At 64.2% G+C, this 18,819-nt stretch overlaps 1 protein-coding gene across 1 annotated transcript in view; it reads right to left on the bottom strand.

Moving 5' to 3' along the window:
- The window catches only part of CCDC187 (coiled-coil domain containing 187), a 55,372-nt gene that overhangs the window by 25,400 nt on the left and 11,153 nt on the right, over positions 1-18,819 (bottom strand). Inside the window, exons 6-12 of the mRNA XM_058301382.2 lie at positions 15,766-15,900; positions 14,305-15,251; positions 14,075-14,169; positions 9,473-10,050; positions 8,246-8,333; positions 3,057-3,169; positions 175-368 (exon numbers count right to left, since the gene is read on the bottom strand). Of these exons, the coding sequence (XP_058157365.1) occupies positions 175-368; positions 3,057-3,169; positions 8,246-8,333; positions 9,473-10,050; positions 14,075-14,169; positions 14,305-15,251; positions 15,766-15,900 (2,150 nt within the window). The remainder of the gene's footprint in view (positions 1-174; positions 369-3,056; positions 3,170-8,245; positions 8,334-9,472; positions 10,051-14,074; positions 14,170-14,304; positions 15,252-15,765; positions 15,901-18,819) is intronic.

Genomic DNA, 18,819 nt, shown 5'->3' with positions numbered 1-18,819 from the left:
TCTCGTCCCCACCCCTCTCTGGGGCCCCACAGCTGCCCCAGGTCTAAGTCTCCAGGTCCCTGCTTTGGGGCTTCCCCTCGGCCCCAGGGCAGGGCAAGGAACGCTCTCGGCAAACCCCAAGCGGAGAGGGCCTGGAGGGGACGCGGTGGCCGTCGGCCGAGGGGCTGGGCGTACCTCCAGGGACGCGAGAAAGCTCAGGGGCCTCGGCCGGAGGTTGGCGAGGCGGTCAGTACGCGGGTCTCCACCTCGCAGGCCGCCGGCCTCCCGCCCGCCTGCAGAGACCACCGGGAAGGGGAGCCGCTGAGGGGCCTGGGGGCGCCGCCTCGGGTCCGAGGCCGGGGCCTGGCATCCTCGGGCCTGGGGGGAAACTGAGGCACAGAGGTGCGGGCTCAGCCTCCTGACCCCTGGAGAGCCGGGAGGGGCCGCAGCTGTGCCGGAGAAGGGGACAGCCCAGCCCTGCCCTTCCCCAAGACCCACCACGGCAGCCCCTGGGACTCTGAGTTTGCACAGATGGGGGGGGTGGCCAGAAGACGGGCTTTGCAGCCAGGAGCCCCGGCCCGGCTCTGCCGGGTGCCAGCAGGGTGACCTCGACCGCGTCCTGAGCACATGCAGCCCCTGTGGGGAGCGGGAGGCTCCACCTCCCCGGGCGGCCGAGGGAGCCACCCGGGCACTTGGTCGGCACCCAGCGGCGGAGGGCACGGCTCCACTGCTCCGTCCCCGGGCCACATGGGGGTCTTCTCTGCCCTCCGCTGACCCCTCAGCTACACGCCGTCACCACTTCCTGGCCCCCGTGAGGAGGAACTCCACGGCAGGAGGGGCACGGCCCGGCCCCTGAGCTCCTGCCCTCGGCCCTCCCAGGTTCGAATCCTGGCTCGGCTGGCACCGGTTGAGATGACGGGTGCCTCTCTGAGCATCGGGCTCCTCTTCTGTAACCACGGGCGTGAGGATGGGACCCACCGCTGAGCACGGCAAGGACAAGCAAGATGGAGTCACGGGACTTACAGCGCCCAGCCCAGGGCACACGGAGGTGCTCACTCCTTCACTCATTCATTCAGCAACCACTCCCCAGGCTCCCACGTACATCGGGCTATAGTGAGGACCAGGTGTGGTCTCTGACCTTAGACCTGGTGCCCACAGGAGACAGATGCCCACAGGGCAGGCGGGGGTGAGTCAGGGAGGCTCCCTGGAGGAGGTGTCCCCGCCTCTCCTTCTCAACTGTGCTCACCGCCTGGCCTCTGGCTCCCGGGAGCCCCTGCTCTCAGCCCTCTGGGTGTCCCCACCGTCCTCAGGTCAGGGACGGAGGAGCTGTGGGCTTTTAACCTTTCCACGGGGCTGCCTGCAGGACAGACTTCCCGCCAGAGAACCCGAGCCTGCGCCAACGGGCCGCGCGGAGAGGTGGGCCTGCCTGGCGCTGCCGAGAACCGGGGGTGAGCCCCCCGTCCCCATCCCCGGCAGGCCCCTCCACCCCTGAAGGGGCGAGAGGAGGTCAGAGCAGGGAGAGGAGCAGGTGTCGCTGGAAGGCCAGCGCGGGAGCCTGCTCCGGTTCACGCGCGGCCCGTGGCGCACAGGCCTGCCCGGCCTGATGGAGGTGCAGGGCGCTTCCCGTGGAGGGCAGGTGGGGGCAGGAGCCTCGGGGGACCAGGCGGGGGCTGCCGCTGGCCAGGCCTCTGAGGCCCTTTCTTAGAAGGCGGGACCCTCGTGCTTCACCCGGGTCCAGAGCACTAGTGGGGAGGGGGCGGCCCGTCGCCCGTGCCCTGCACGTGACGCGGCGCCCCGGTCACCCCTGGATGACCAGCCGGCAAACGCTCGCGCCTTCCGGAAGGCGACGCGGGGTCAACTTTCAGATGTTTGTCAGCCGCCGGCGGATTCCTTGCTGACACGGAGAGGGTCCTCGCGTCTGCCCCGCGCCACTCTGACGCCCCCCGCCCCTCCACATCTGACACCACCTGGTGGGGGGCTTTGCACGGGCACACAGTGAGGGCGGGTGGGTGGGCTGGAGCTGGGGACAGGCCCTCGAGGGGCCGCTGGCCTGTGTGGGGCACCCCATGGAGGCGGGACCCTGCGCCCCCCATAAATCGCCTGCAGCGGCAGTCATCCCCACGTGGCCACCTTCTGTCCCAACTCAGCCGGCGTCACCGCCCCCATGTGATGGGCAGGGGCTCGACGGCCAGAGAGGTCTCCAGCTTTCCAGAATGTACAGCTGTGCCCAGAGGCAGCTGGCCCAGGGCTACCGGCCCCAGCAGGGGGGGAGCCCGGGTGTGGGACAGCGGACGATCCGTCCACACCGCCCCCCAAAGCCGGCGGCTCCCAAACCTGCACCCCTGCCCCCACTGCTGGGACGGCAGCGCCCCCCATGGGCGGCCCTCCACGGGTGACGGGTTACCTGGCGCCTGACCTGGTATGGACAAACCAGAGGCCCCCACTGCCCCTGCTGAGGGACGGACCAGCGCCTGGCCCTGCCCTCGACGGTGTGTGCAGGCGTGCGAGAGACCGGGGGCAGTGGGGGGGCGGCACGCATCTGGCAGCGTGCCCACCAGTGGTGGGGGAGGCAGGGTGGGTGGCGCAGACCCCTCCTCTCCTGAAGTATCTGGAAGCGTGAGCCCCTTCCCGAGCCCACGCTGGGCAGGGGTATCCCCACATTTTTTGGGGCACGGGCCCAGCCTGCTGCCAGGATGAAAGACCCCCACAGGCCCCAGGCCTCTAGGGGGTGGGGGGCCCCAGGGCCCCATGACTGGGCAAATGTCCTCTGTACCCCCTAACGGAAACACAGAACTAGCAGAGTCCCCGGCCGCCACACGCCCCGGGAGAGTGCCCCGTGAGCTGCAGCGCGCCGCCGTGCGCCGTTCTGCCCTCATGCGCCCCGCACAGTCCGCCACACACACCAGAGCCGTCTGCAAAGCCTCCGACAGCCTTTAATGCTGGGGCATGGGCGCTCTCCACGTAGACAGGACCTCTCGCGCGCGGCCCGCAGCGTCAAGTTGAGGGGAGGGTCCCCGGGCAGGCCCCCCAGGCCCCTGAGCAGCCAGCCCAGGGCCTGTCCGCAGGCTCGCCCTTACCGCAGGGCCTGGCGGCGGACGTCTTCGGCGGGCCCGTGCCTCTGGCTGCCAGCCTCTCCTCCAGCCGCAGCGAGCCGCCCAGGGTGTCCGGCACCGGGGGCGCGCCGAGGGAGCTGGGGGAGACACAAGCACGTGTGAGCACAGCTGGGCCTTGGGGTCGGAGGCAGGGGCGTCACGGGAGGGGGCAGCACCTCTGTGGGCAGGAATCTGGGCCCCCGTGGCCCCACGTAGCTCTGAGGTGCACAGGCAGTGTCCAGGGGGGTCCCCGAGGCCTGGCGGGGGGCGGGGGCTGTGGCCAGAGGGGCAGGATGCGGCCACGAGCAGGCGGCACCGCTAGCTCTCGAAGCGCCCCGCGTCCACCGGCAGGAGGCCTGGCCGGGGCAGCCCAGTCATGTCTGGACACAGACCCCGGGGGCACTGCCTGCCAAGCGGATGAGCAGGCAGCTGGGGCTCAGCTCCCACGGCCATGGCCGGCCAGTGGGGCCGGGATGGGCGCGCCCTTTGCCCCAAGCCCCAGCCTGCGCCGGGTCTGCTCCCATGCCGGGCTCTGGGGAGAAGCTACGGGTGGCTGTGCCCGGATGTGGCCGCCTGTCTTGGCTATCTCCCGGCCATCTCCTAAAGGGCACCGTCCGCAGATGCAGAGTGGAAGAGGTCCGCAGGGGGCTGCCCAGGGCACCCTTGGCTCCTGGGCGAAGGCTGGGCAGCAGGGGGCTGCTGGTGAGCCAGGAGGAAGTGTGGGAACGCGCCTGTGCGAGCCGCAGAGAGAGGCGGGCAGCCACTGCTCAGGTCTCGTGGCTTCTTGGAGCACAGGGAAAGGAACCAGAAATGGGGCGTGTGCGTGTGTGTGCGCCAGCCATGGGCGCGACCTGGCTCTCATTCGTGTCCCCAGTAATCCTGCTTCCTGGGTGGCTGGGTGGCCCTGAGCCCGCCCGAGCGGCCGGCCACACGTGGGCCTTGGGGCCGGGGGTGGTGGATGCACTGCCCTCCCCCAGCAGCCCGGCAGGGGTCCACAGGGCCCCTGTGTTCCCAGGATACGGGGGTGACCCTGCCGCCCTGGCCTCCACCCTTCTGGAGCTCATGGTCTTGCAGGGGAGATGGGGGCTCAGCTGTGGGGAAGAATGTTCCAGAAAGGGAACGAGCTGAGAGAGGCCGTGGAGGCCGAGGGGTGCCACTCAGGGACTGCTGGGGTGGGGGGCAATGACCTGGGGCCTGGAGTCCCAGGGGAGAGTTCCCGCAGGAAGGGGAGGGCAGGCGCTGCGCCAGGGCTCCCTCTCGCTCCGAGCCCGGAACTCGGGATGCCAATCCCCACGGAGTGGGCCGAGGGATAGCAGGAAGGGAGCACCTACAGAAGGGTCAGGGCGGCTTAGGGAAAGGGGCGCGGCCTCAGACCAGGGGCCGGCGAACTTCCTGTAAAGAGCCAGGTGGGCCACATGCTTTCGGCCGTGCAGGCTGTACAGCCTGCCTCATCCCTCAGCACTGCTGAAAACAGCCACAAGCAGCACGTGCTGAATCGGCGCAGTCATGTTCCAATAAAGCTTTATTTACAAACATAGGGAGAGGGCCATAGGGGCAGCGGTTTGCTGATCCCCGACCTAGACTTTCTAGGGCAGTGGTTCTCAAATCTGGGTGTGCGCTAGAAGCACCCAGACTTGCTAAAACCTGGACTGCTGGGCCTGCCCCAGAGTTTCTAATTTTGGAGGCATTTCTGAAAATGCATTCCCAGACAGCCCCGTAGAGAGGGAATGGGTGCAGCAGAAAAACCAGGTGCTTTCAAGTCCATCCTCAGGTCTGAATCTAGAAACCCTCCCACGGCTGTGGCCTAAAGTTCCTTCTCTCTGAATCTCAGTTTCTTCATCTACAAAATGGGGGTAAAAATACATCTCCCAGGGTGGCTGAGAACACGGCGTGCAGTATGGGAAAGCCTGTGGGAAACAAGAGGCGCCACAGAAGGATTGAGGGAAGAAGGCAGAGGAGGAAGCCGTCACCAAAACCATCACTGAACTGGCAGGAATTGTCTGAATCAACTATTTTGAAATGCTGGATCTAGTGGAAAATTGTACAGCTTCCAGGAAGGAGCTGGAGGAAGAGGCTGCTTTCGTTAAAGGGATTATACAGCATGACCAAGTGGAATTTATTATAGAAATGCAAGGATGGTTCAACCTCAGAAAGGGAATCACTGCAAAATACCAGATTAACAGAATGATGAATAAAAACCACATGAAAATCTCAATTGATACAGAAAACACATTTGACAGACCCAACATCCTTTCACGATCAAAACATTCAGAATACTAGGAACAGAATAGGACTTTCTCAAGACGACAAAATGCACTTAAGAAAACCCACAGAAAATACCACACTCCATGTTGAAAGGCTGAGGACTCTCCCCTAAGATCGGGAGAAGACAAGGATGCCCACAGCGACCACTGCCATTCAACACTGAAAGGGACGTTCCAGCGGAGCAAAAGGCAAAAGAAAGAAATGAAAGAAATCCAAATTTGAAAGGAAGAAGTAAATTATTCCTATTCACAGATAACATGATCCAATATATATAGAAAATCCCAAAGAATCCACAAGAAAGCAGCTAGAACTAACAGACTCCGCAAAGTCGCCAGGTACAAGAAAAACCCAAGAAGTCCGCTGGGTTTCTATATACCAGTAATGAACAACCCGAAGAGGAAATCAAGAAGACAATCCCTTCTCCAACAGGATCTCAAAGGATGAAATACCTAGGAATAAATTTAATCAAGGACATGAAAGACTTGTACCCTAAACACTACAAAATGCTGCTGATAGAAATTAAAGAAGACGTAAACCAATGGAAAGACTTAACATCGTCAAGGTGTCAATACTGCCCAAAGTGAGCCACAAGCGCCCTATAAAAATTCCTGCAGCCATTTTTACAGAAATGGGAAAAGCTGATCTTCAAATCCATAAGGAACTGCAAGTGGCCCTGAATAGCCAAACAATCTTGAAGCTGTACAAAGTTGTAGAACTTACACTTCCTGACTTTAAAACTTACAACAAAGCTACAGTAATTAAAACAGTGTGGCACTGGCATAAGGCTAGACACACAGGCCAATGGAATAGCAGTGTGTCCAGAGACCAATCCACGCACCTAAGGGCCATGTGACTTTCGACAAGAGAGCTAGGTCCATTCAGTGAGAAAATAATAGTCTCTAACAAATAGTGCTGGAGCCGTTGGAAATCCACATGCAAAAGAGCTAATGTGGGCCCCTGCCTCTCACCATATACAAAAATTAACTCATGGCAAACCAGTGACCTGAATACAAGAGATCCTGCTATACAGTGCTTCCAAGAAAGCACGGAAACACCTTCAGGACCCCGAGGTAGGCAATGGATACTTAGATGTTACACTAAAAGGACAAGCAACGAAATAAAAAAAATAGATAAAATGGATTTAGTAAAAATTAAAACCCTCATGATGTATCAAAGAACACTATCGGGAAGCTGGAGGGGCAAGCTGGCCACTGCGGCTCCTGCTGGACACAGAGAGGCAGGTCCACTCCCACCCAGCCTGGTCCCAGCCAGCCCAGTGGGTGGGGTTGGGGAGGGGGCAGGAAACGACCCCAAAGGAGGACGAAACAGATCCAGACCCCCCACCCTGTGAAGTCAAGGAGGCTGCAGGTGAAGAGGCACCAGGGCTTCCCAGCGTGAGGAGCAGGGAAGTCATGGGGGGGGGTGAGCAAGGGGGAGGAAGGGGGGGAGAAAGGGGAGGGGGAGAGGAGGGAGGGGGGAGAAAGGGAGGAGAGAAGAGGGGAGGGGGGAGAAAGGGAGGAGAGAAGAGGGGAGGGGGGAGAAAGGGAGGAGAGAAGAGGAGAGGGGAAGAGAAGAGGAGGGGGGAAGAGAAGAGGAACAGGGGGAGGGGAGGGGAGGGGGAGTGGGGAGGCAAAGGGGGAGGGGAGGGGGAGAGAAGGGAGAGGAGAGGAGGGGAAGAGGAAGGGGGGAGAGAGGAGGGGGGGGAGACGAGGGGGGAGAGAGGAGGGGGGAGGGGGGAGGGGGGGAGATGGTGACAGGAAGGAAAGGCAGCCTGCGTCAGCCCGAGCCAGGGTCCCAGGGTCTCCTGAAGCGCTGCCGGCGGGCGGGGGTGAAGGACCCCCAGAACCAGTTCCCCAGGGTCCTCTGTGCGCTGCACAAACGTCAAAGCTCTGAGTTTCCAGCAGGTTCTGGGAGGCTGTGGGGCTGCCCAGGGACAAAATGGCAGAGGGACCAGGGGCCGCAGGCAGGGGGCCTGGTGGGACTGGGGTTTCGGGGGACACTGCCGACCTCTGAGGACATCAGAGAATTGCCACAGGCAATTCCAGGGAGGAACGGCGGCGGGGCCGGGAAGGGACGCTGTGGGTGGGGGGCACGGCGGGCAGCGGGGGTGCAGGAATGCTTCCGGGGGCGAGTCCTTTGGGGGGGGCTCTTCACCTTTTGTTCCACGGACCCCTCTGCAGTCATGTGAAAAACAGGACCCTAGTCCACGCGACGCTGTGCATTATTTAATAAACATAGCACACCCGCACCCACGTCCCCGCAAGAATGATGGCTTTTTGCATTTCGGTTCAAGCTCGCGGACCCCTTGTCAAGAACTCCTGTTTGAGGGGAAAACGGAAAATGTCCTCGAGTCTGGGAAGGGCGAGGTCCAGGTGTCGGCCTGGACACGGGTCTGTCGGAGGGTCTAATGGTTCCCCTCCACGCTGGGCGCCACAGAGGGCCCCCCCAGCTCCAGGCCCCCCCACTCCAGGCCCCCCCTTCCAGGGCCCCCCCTCCAGGCCCCTCAGCTCTAGGCCCCCCAGCTCCAGGGCCTCCCAGCTCCAGGCTCCCAGCTCCAGGGACCCAGCTCCAGGATCCCCCTCCCAGGGCACCCTTTCCAGGGCGTCCCCTCCAGGCCCCCCAGCTCCAGGCCCCCCAGCTTCAGGCCCCCAGCTCCAGGGCCCCCCAGCTCCAGGCTGGGCCCAGGCACTCCTGGGAAGGGGCTCAACGCCCCGTGCATAAGCGGCCCCCCAAGAAGGCTGCAGTCAGGGCTGGGCACAGGCGCGGAGGGCAAGGGCACGGGTGTGTGGACCACGGTCTCGAGGCCACGGCCACGGCCAGGCGGGAGGAGACGACCTGAAGCAGGGCCGCCTGCGCTCGAGGGGGCTGGAGCAGCTGGGGTGCGTGCGGGGGCAGCTGGGCCCACTTACCTCCCCTCGAAGGGGCCGAGGGCGTGGAAGGAACTTGAATTTCTCTCCAGCCTCCTCTCCAGCTCAGCCGGTCCATTTTCCAGGAAACCTGGGGCACCAAGATTCCCCGGGTCAGCAGGAGGGAGCTGCTGGCGGCTGGGGGTGGCGCAGAGCGTGGGCAGTGGCGAGGAGCGCCGCCCAGACCGCTGCCCCCGAGCTCAGCCCATGGGAGTAGCCAGGGCTTAGCCGCCCTGCCCGCGGCGGGTGGCTGGGCCACGACCAGGCAGGGGCCAAGACGGGGCCGTGGCCCACAGCTGACGGAAACTATGCCCCATGCGACGCGCTGTGCCCGGGTATTGCCATCGTGTCACTTCACCGTCAGGGAGGAAGGGAGAGGCAGGGAAGGCAAGTCTCAGGTGCAAGGCAAGAAAATGGGGTCCCTCTACCACCTTGTGGGGTGCGTCGTCTTCAGGCCTAGCACCGCCCTAACAGAGAGGTGCCCCATTCGGAGTCATCCTACCTGGGCCCCACCCCACCTGGAGCCACCCCACCTTGGCTCCATCTTACCTGGGCCTCACCCCACCTGGAGCCACCCCACCTTGGCTCCATCTTAGCCGGGCCCCACCCCACCTGGCAGCCACCCCACCTTGGCTCCATCTTAGCCAGGCCCCACCCCACCTTGGCTCCATCTTAGCTGGGCCCCACCCCACCTTGGCTCCATCTTACCTGGGCCTCACCCCACCTGGAGCCACCCCACCTTGGCTCCATCTTAGCCGGGCCCCACCCCACCTGGCAGCCACCCCACCTTGGCTCCATCTTAGCCGGGCCCCACCCCACCTTGGCTCCATCTTAGCTGGGCCCCACCCCACCTTGGCTCCATCTTACCTGGGCCTCACCCCACCTGGAGCCACCCCACCTTGGTTCTATCTTACCTGGGCCCCATACCACCTGGAGCCACCCCACCTTGGCTCCATCTTAGCTGGGCCCCACCCCACCTTGGCTCCATCTTACCTGGGCCTCACCCCACCTGGAGCCACCCCACCTTGGTTCTATCTTACCTGGGCCCCACACCACCTGGCAGCCACCCCACCTTGGCTCCATCTTACCCAGGTCCCACACCACCTGGAGCCACCCCACCTTGGCTCCATCTTAGCCGGGCCCCACCCCACCTTGGCTCCATCTTACCTGGGCCTCACCCCACCTGGAGCCACCCCACCTAGAAGCCACCCCACCTGGGCGCCCTCCTACCTGAAAGCCTGCTCACGTGCTGGTTCCACGTGTTTCCGGGCAGCTGCTGGTCCCAGCTGGAGCTCCAAGGTAGCACCTCGCCGTCGGGGAAGCAGGTGGACGAGAGGCGTGGCCTGGCCTGCAGGTCGGCCCAGCCCTGAGCGCTGCCCCGGGGCGGCCCCTGCTCCCCGTTAGGCACCAAGGCGCCCAGGCAGGCCGGGGCTGGGAGCGGGGCAGCAGGCGCGGTCCGGGGTCGCGGGGGCAGCGGGTCCGAGGCCGCGTCCCTGGGGGCCCCCGGGGCCCCCGGCCTGTGCAGCTTGGCCGTCAGCACGTCGATGCGCTGCTTCAGGATGCTGGCCATGGACTCCAGGGCCTGCAGCCGCGCCCGCTTGTACCGGAGGTGCGGGGAGCTGGACGCGCCCAGGTGCCCGGCCTCCTCCGAGTCCAGGTAGATGCACAGCCCTGGGGACGGGTAGCGGCAGGCCAGTTCCTGCCGTCTCGGGGGGCCCTGGGGGCAGGTGGCGGGCACCAGCGAAGGGGCACCTTCCTTCTCCAGAGGGTCAGGGTGGCTCAAGGCTTTGTTCAGAAACAGGCAGAAGCTGCGAGGGGGCAGGGTGGGGGTCAGTGCCGAGCTCAGCCGCCGCCTGCGCAGGACAGGGTGGAGGACGCGCCGCTGTGCGAGGCCCGAGGGCCCCAGCTGGGGACTGGCAGGACAGGGGCCAGGCTCCGTGCCAAGGGCCCTGGGTTAGCCGCTTGGAAGAGCGGGGTACGTGACGGAGAGGGGGGCCACAGCCTCTCACACGGATGGGGCTGAGTGGGCTCCAGAGGGGCCCCCGTCCCCACCGCGGGGAGCAGGAGGGGCAGCCTTGGGCGGGGTGGGAGTGGGTTCTTGAGGGGTACAGGTGCTCTGGATCGACACCTGGGCTGGACGGCACCCCACATCAACCTGAAAAGGCTTATGGGTGCCCGGCTGCCCCCAGCCCCAGGATTCAGAATCCCAGGTGGTGTGGGAAAAGCAGCTTTTAAAAACTGTTGTTCCAGGGAAGTGGATATAGCTGAACTGATAGGGAGTCCACCTACCACATGGGAGGTCTGCGGTTCAAACCCCGGGCCTCCTTGACCCGTGTGGAGCTGGCCCACACGCAGTGCTGATGCGCGCAAGGAGTGCCCTGCCACGCAGGGGTGTCCCCCGCGCAGGGGAGCCCCACACGCAAGGACTGTGCCCTGTAAGGAGAGCCGCCCAGCGCGAAAGAAAGTGCAGCCTGCCCAGGAATGGCGCCGCCCACACGGAGAGCTGACACAGCAAGGTGACGCAACAAAAAGAAACACAGATTCCCGGGGCTGCTGACAAGAATAGAAGCGGACACAGAAAAACACAGTGAATGGACACAGAGAGCAGACAACTGGGGGGGGGGGGAAGAAGAGAGAAAGAAATAAAAATAAATCTTAAAAAAAAAATCTTTAAAAATAAAATAAACCCATCAGATCTGAAAACAAGGACACAAACCGATATATGTACACCAATGTTCAGAGCAGCATTGTTCACTATCGCCAAAAGTTGGAATCAATCCAAATGTCCATCAACAGATGAGTGGATCAATAAAATGTGGTATATACATACAATGGAATACTACTCAGCTGTAAGAACCAATACACTACAATCGCACGTGATAACATGGATGAACCTTGAGAATCTTATGTTGAGTGAAGCAACCCAGGCATTGAAGGACAAATACTATATGACCTCAATGATATGAAATAAGTTAACTGCCTCAGAAAAAATAAAAATAAAATAAAATAAAATAAAATAAAAACTGTGGTTCCATACGTATAACGTGAAATCTCTCTGCACCCCACCCCACCCCAGCCCATAACCTCGATTGTACTTCCTGTCTGTGGATCTGCATATTCTAAATACCTTACATAGGAGAAACCAGACCGTATTTGTCCCCTGTGTGTCTCCCTTATTTCACTCAATGTGGTGTCCACGAGGGTCACCCAGTGTCGTCACTTGTATCAGAGCCTCATTGCTTTTCACAGCCAAGTACTAGTCCACGGACGGACGGGCCACACTCAGTTTCCCCGTCATCTGTGGGCGGACGCTGGGACTGCGTCCGCCTTTTGGCTGCTGTGAATAGTGCTGCGACGGACATTGGGTACAAGGAAATAGGCGCTTCTAAGACAAAATAAAGCTAAAGGGAAAAAAAGAATCTAAAGGGAGAGCGAGAAGCTTCCAGCATGAGAAGCCAGGGGAAGGGTCCCCCCTGAGGCCAAAGGACAAGGCCAGTGAGGAAGGGCCACAAAGAGGGTGGGAGCTGAGCACGGAGGAAGCTGGCACGAGGCCCCCCAAACACAGGCTGCCAAAGAGCCCCCGGGAACTGGGTCCTGAGGCAGCAGCCGTGGCCTCGAGACACTTGGTGGGACCCGGCCTCCAGGCCACCTCACCCCCCGGTGGGGGTCCACAGCGTGCAGGGGCCACGCTGGCCCCACTCGCCTCCCTGAGGAGCACAGCCCCGGCCGGAGTCCCCCATCACCCGGCCCCTCACCTGGCACGGGGCCAGTGCTGCCCAAGGCCCCTCCCAGCACCCGCCAGAGGAAGCTGGGGGAGCCCACACCTCCAGGGAGGGGCCGGCACCTAATACCAGGCCTAAAAGGGGGAGGTCCCCCGAGCCGGCTTCCACTGCCGCCACGAGACTGGGGCCGGCAGGCCTTCTGGAAAGGTGCTCCGTAAACCGCACACAGTGAAAACAAAGAAAATAACCCGTGCTGGCCAGGATGCTGAGAAACAGGGGCCCTCAGGCCATGCCAGTGGGGATGTCAAACGGGGCAGCCACGTGGGGAAGGCTGGGGGGTCCTTAGAAAACTAAAGTGTGAATGACCCCGGGACCTGCAATCCCACCGCTAGGTACGTGCCCAAAGGACTGAAAGCAGGTGGTGGGCAGAGAACGGCCCCTGGCAACGACCAGTCACTAGTCACGCCACTGGTCACACCAGCCAAAAGGTGTCCAGGACAGAGCATGGAGAGACCAAACGTGGAAGATGCGTGCGACGGAGTATTACTCAGCTGTGAAAAGGGACATGTTCTGGAAACCATGACGACCTGGGTGAACAGATGAAGTGAAATAAGCCAGACCCCAAAGCTCCCTTGAACCATGTCCCTTGTATGACATACTTAGAAAAACAAAAGACAGAAAGCAGAAGAGTGGCGAGAGGCGGACGGGCGTTATGGCTTAATGGGGAGGATGGAAACAACCTGGAACGGGCGGTAGTGGGAGTTACACAGCCAGGAACTTCCTGATGTCACAGAACCGTACGCTCAAAATGGCTGAAATACTTTCTATGTTATATAAACGTAGTTTACCACAACTAAAAATAAACCTGTTTTTGGAAAGTAATAAAATTCTGATATATGCCACAACGTGGATGAAGCTTGAGGACAGCAGGTCAGGGAAACAAGCCAGACACAAAGGCTACCTACTACACAACTCCGCGGATAGGAAATGTGCAGCTTAGCTCCACCCAGGACAGGAAGGAGACCAGTGGTGGCCAGGGGCTGCGGGTGGGGAGGGGAGCTGCTCTCGGGGAGGGCCCTGCCTTCAGGGGCATGTCCTGGAACTCCACAAAGGTGGCGTTTGCACAACGCCGGAACTTACTACATGCCAGTGAATTTTAGCTTTACAACGGTTAGTTTTCTTAAGTGAATTTCGCCTCAAAAAAAAAAACAAAACACGGCACAGAACGTGCACTCTGGGGCTGGCGAGGCAGAGACCCCGCCCTGCGTGGAGGACCCCACACGGAGCTCCCAAACCCCGCCGGCAGATGAGGCCACGCCCCCAGGGGGCCGCGCCGTCCACGAAGGCCCGCCCCGCCCCCAGGCCCCACCCCGCCTCCCGAGGGCCCAGCCTTCTGCGCAGCCAGGTCCTGCCCGAGGCCCCGCCCCCAGGCCCTCCCCATCCTTTGCGTAGCCAGGCCCCGCCCTGAGGGCCCCCCTTCTGGGCAGCCAAGCCTCCCAGAAGCCCCGCCCCCAGGCCCTCCCCATCCTTTGCGTACCAGGCCCCGCCCCCAGGCCCTCCCCAACCTTTGTGTAGCCAGGCCCCGCCCCCAGGCCCTCCCCAACCTTTGCGTAGCCAGGCCCCGCCCTGAGGCCCCCCCTTCTGGGCAGCCAAGCCTCCCAGAAGCCCCGCCCCGAGGCCCTCCCCATCCTTTGCGTAGCCAGGCCCCGCCCTGAGGCCCCCCCTTCTGGGCAGCCAAGCCTCCCAGAAGCCCCGCCCCGAGGCCCTCCCCATCCTTTGCGTAGCCAGACCCCGCCCTGAGGCCCCCCCTTCTGGGCAGCCAAGCCTCCCAGAAGCCCCGCCCCGAGGCCCTCCCCATCCTTTGCGTAGCCAGGCCCCGCCCCCAGGCCCTCCCCAACCTTTGCTCAGCCAGGCCCCGCCCCGAGGCCCTCCCTTCTGGATAGCCTAGCCTCCCAGAAGCCCCGCCCCGCCCGCAGAGGCCCCGCCCCCAAGGCCCTTCCCATCCTTTGCTCAGCCAGGCCCCGCTCCGAGGCCCTCCCTTCTCGGTAGCCCAGCCCCGCCCCCGGGCCCCTCCCCATCTTTGCGTAGCCACGCCCCCCGGAGCACGCACCTTCCCTGGGCCTCCTGGTCTCCCAGCACGACGCCCGAGGTCACCTTGCTCCACTCCAGCACAGGCGGGCCCAGGCTGCCGGGGGCTTCCGCGCCCTAACGCAGGGCAGCGTCACAGCCGAGCCCCGGGCCTGAAGGCCGCGCCGGGTCGGGGCCCCTCTCGAGGGGCTGCCCTCGGGAGCACCGCTGGAGGCGCGGCGAGCCCCGCCCACCCTGGGGGGACGCGCGTACCCCGGGCTGCGCGGGCCGCGGCACGAAGGTCACGATGCCGGGGGAGGTGCGGGAGACCACCGGGCCGGCCCTGCCGCGCACGGCCTCGCGCTGCCCCCGGTAGACGTCGCGCAGCCGCTGCTCCCGCTGCTCCCGCGCGCGCGCCGCCGCCGCCGTCTCCTCGGCCGCCTGGCGCCGCCGGGCCAGCGCGCGCTGCCGCAGGAACTCGCGCAGGGCCTCGGCGCCGGGGGAAGGGCCGGCTCCGGGGGCGCGCCCGCCGCCTGCGCCCCGGGCGCCCGCGCTCTGCGCCGAGGCGCCGCCGCAGGGCTGCCGGGCCGCGGGGCTCCGCCCGTCCGGGGGGCTCCCGGGGCGGCGGCAGGGGGCGTCCCAGTCCTCGGCGCAGATCCAGGCCCTCTTCGGGTAGAACTGCCCGGCGGAGGCGCTCCAGGGCTGCGGCTGCGGGGAGCCCGGCCTTCCCGGGGGGCTCGCAGGTCGCCGGAAGGGGGAGGAGCCCCGTCCTTCGTCCGCCCAGGCCCTCTGTGGGTGCGACTCCCAGAGGGCCGAGGCGCTCCAGGGCTGCCGGGCGGGCAAGGTCCAGGCCCCCTCCAGAGGGGGGCGCTTCCCCACGGCGCTGGCCCACGGCGTCTTGGAGAAGGGGACGTACACATTGGGGGTGCTCGAAGAGCCCCGCTGCCTGCCCGGGGCCTGCTCCTGCGGCCCCAGCTTCTGCCGCCCCGGCCTCGGGCTTCGCCTGCGGGCGGGGTCGCGGGCCAGATCGAGCCCGGCCTGGATTTGCTGGCGGAGGTCTCGCAGGATGGACAGGGCGTTCTCGATGGTGGCCGGCTGGTTCCCGGAGGCCTGGCTGGGGGCGTGGGTGGAGGTCTGCGGGTCACTGCAGGCGGAGGCCTGGCTGGGCAAGCCGGCGGGACGCAGCCCACCCTCGGGACCTCCAACTCTCTTGCCGTCCCCTGCAAAGACAGGCACGGGGCTCGAGGGGGCCACGGGCACCGTGGGGAGGGCTCGGCAGCCCCAGGGGGGCAGTCCGCCGGGGCGTCTCCAGACCCCTGTCCCCGGGGAGCACCCCGGTGACCTCCCTGCTCCTAACTGACACAGATGCCCGCTAGGGGTGGGTCCCACGACTCTCAGTGGTGCCTGGGCACCTGGCGCAGCCCGCCCCTCCGAAGGCGGCAGTAACGGCTCAGGACGGAGGCGGGTACCGCCCAGGGGCCCCATCCTACGTTCTGTAAATCGGGGAGGCTCGTGGCTGTGCCTCGCAGGGACAGAAACCCTTTCCTGTGGCTTCTAAACAGTTTCCCAAAAACTCCCCTCTCTGGTGACGGATTTGGAGAGCTTTGGGACAAGTCCCCGAACGTCCCCTGCTTCCCAGGCGGCATGGAGACCTAGCACCTCCCCTCCAGACCCCCGGCCCCCGGATGCCGCAGCAAAGCAGGCTGGGAGGCCCAGCCCAAGGGCGCGACATACCTAATTCCATGGTGGGGGCTGGGCCTCTCCAGGGTGCCTTGCTCTGGAGCCTGGAGAGCGTGGGAGGGGGCCCCAGCAGCGACCTCACCAGAGCCTGTCCCTTCCTCCAGGCGGAGACGCCAGCCAGCTCAGGATCTTAAACAGACAGCACATGTGTCGGGGAGCCCGCGGCCCTGGCCGGGCTCCAGGAGCGGCCCTGGCCGGGGAGCCCTTCCTGGCCAGGCACCTCTGCAGGGGCCGGCCCCTCGGCCCAGGCTGTCCTGGGCGGCCCCAAGCCGGGGCCCGCTTCTTCCATGAGCATTGGTGTCCTCTCCGGGGCAAGGCAGGATGCAAAACCTGCTCTGCGGGGCTGTGTCGGTGAAACCCAGGCCCAGCGGGCAGTGCGTGTCCACTAAAGGCCGGCCGACGACAGAGGCGGCCACAGGGCTGTGCCCCCTGCACACCGGGTGCTGGCCGGGGGGAAGTGGCACGCGTTCCGCCTCAGCGCCTTGCTTTTACACCAGTGCGTCGGCAGCAACGGGGACGGGGTCCGTGAAGACCCCCAGGCTGGCAGCGCCAGGGCCCCGGGCGGCCGGCGCAGTGCGCGCTTCTCGATCAGCGCCATCGCTGACATGCATCGTTTATCGAGGTTCTACGCCACCATCCCAGGTGACACTTGCCAAACGCCTGCGGGGGCACCGCCGACGCGACAGACCCCTCCCCAGGGCACACCGCAGGCTCTCGCGGTCCCCGGCTCCTCCCGGGGCAGGAACGGCAGGTGACCCACGTGGCCGAGACCACACGTGGTACAGGCAAGACCCTCTCCCCCACGGGGGGGCTGCCCCGTGGGGGCGCCTGCAACAAGGGTCATCGGTGAGCTTGTCGCTCCAGGACGGCACCTGGGATGGGTTAGAGGCCCCTCCCGCCTACACCCCTGACGCCGCCCCCCCCAGAACTGCCCCGACCCCGGCGTCGGCTGTCACAGGCCTGACGCGGCCTCTCCAGGACGGGGAACGGGCTCTGCAGAGGACCCCGTGGCCAGCCCTCCACCAGGCCCCCCGCCCCAGCCAAGGCCTGGGCTACCCCTTCCAAGGCTAGGGTGCCCCCACCCCACGGCCGAGACCCCAGAACCAGCCCTCCCTCCCTCCAGGCCACTCCCCAGCTACAGGAGATCAAGAGCATGGTCTCCAGGTTTAACCCTGCCTTAACCTCTGTGCCTCAGTTTCCCCATCTGTAAAACAAGAATGTATCTAACAGGGCCACCATCGGTTGAGCCTGAGAGGGGGTCAGTAGAAGACAGAGGCCAGGGCCGGAAGGGGCCGGCCGAGGCTTGGGGGTGGACGGTGGGGGGTGCTGTGGGGTTGGGCTACCCCCAGCCAGGGGCCCCCCTCCTGGACCCGGGCCAGTCCCGGGGGGAGGGGCCCCAGCCGGCCCTCTCAGCGACACCCCGCGTCTGGGGGGGGTCCGCGGCCCCTCCCTCACCGGCTGCTCAGCTGCCCATTAGCCGGCTGGAGGGGAGCAGGTAAATTAATAGGTCCTGACGGACACATTCCGCCCTCCCGCCGAGCAGTTTAACAGCAATTAATTTTTTTACGAGAGGGTTTTTAATCTGTGGAAATGGATTAAGTCCCAAAGTGCCCTGTCAAAGTTCCAGGGCCGAGGTAATCTATGATAAAAAATGCAAAGGGAGGCGATACAATCGGAAATTAAATATCTGGCCTCATTTTCCTTCCGCCCAGATGGATGAATATTTTATAACTATTGTGATTTAATTTTTTGTTAACTACAGCAAATTTCTAATTCATCCAATTCCCAAGTCCCGTGGCTCTGACCTCTGAGCCCGGCCTCATCACGTCTCCTCTGCCCAGCTGTGACTTCGCCACTGACAGAAACTAATGGCCGGCGCGGTCGGGGTGACGCGGCGCTCTCCGTGATGGATGTGGCCCCTGGCACGCCCTTTTGACCCGGTGTCAGGCAGCAAGGAGGTCATTTTTCAAGCGAGCCATTAAAATAAAACAAACCAAAAAGCCGGGGGAGGGGGGAGACGATGACACGGAAAATTGTTTTATTTTATGCATTTTCGGAGGGCCTTCTAGAACCTTCTCGGCAGGCCCCCAGCATCCCTCCCTCGTGGCCTCCTCGGGCCGGCTCGCCTGCTGGACACGCAGGCCCACGCCTGGCCACACAGTGTGCCTAAGCCTTGGCATCTCAGGGTGCCGGCCCCCGAGCGGGGTGAGGAAGGCGGGCACCTGCGGAAGAGGCTGCCCTGCGGGCGAGCAGAGGAGGCGGGCACGCTCGGCAGAAGTGCGGCGTCCGTGTGGAGCACACTCCCCCCAGCCCCCCGCCAAGGGGCCTTAGCACTGTGCTCTCACGCTGTGGGGGAAACTGAGGCAGGAGCAGCTCGTGAGCCGCGTCCCAGCTTGCTCTTAGGGCCGGCCCCACCTGGAGGCCCCTGTGGCGGTCCCCCAGCCCAGAGCACGTGCTCCCCGGCCCCGAGGCCGGGCCTTGGGAAGGTGCCCAGGTGCGTCCAGGTAAGCACGCTGGGCTCTCTCAGGTAAGGGCCTCACCTCGAACCTCTCTGAGCCTCAGTTAACTCATCTACAACACAGAAGCTGCCTGCCTCAGCCACCAAGAGGACCCAGAACTGATGCCTGCAGGGGGTGCAGCACCGAGCCTGGCCAGGGTGCAGTGCTCAGCCACCAGACCTGACTGCAGAGAACATTCTGGAAGAAATGCCCCGAGGCGCCGCCGTCTCTGCCTGCCTCCCCATCTCCGTCCCTGTCCCCCCACACCTCAGCCCTCCCTCAGGGCAGGGGCGCCTCGGGGACTTACCCCGAAGGTCTGCAGAGCTCACCTGGGCTGGGCAGTGGGGCCCCAGGACAAGAGGCCTGGACTCGAAATTCCTCTGGGCTGCGCGCCACCAACGTCACCCCATTGACCTTTCCTCGAAACTAATCGTCACACAGATGCCTCCAAGCCCCCAACGCTGCCCGACAAAGCAGGACCCTCCCCCCGCCTTCGACCCCCGGCACACGTGAGCACGCCGTTGTGCGCGCACCGCCCCGCCTTCTAAGC

This window comes from Dasypus novemcinctus, chromosome 8 (genome assembly GCF_030445035.2).
Source record: "Dasypus novemcinctus isolate mDasNov1 chromosome 8, mDasNov1.1.hap2, whole genome shotgun sequence".
Lineage (NCBI taxonomy): Eukaryota > Metazoa > Chordata > Mammalia > Cingulata > Dasypodidae > Dasypus > Dasypus novemcinctus.
The sequence above is the reverse complement of the archived record's forward strand: the minus strand, read 5'-3'. Positions and strand labels throughout refer to the sequence as shown.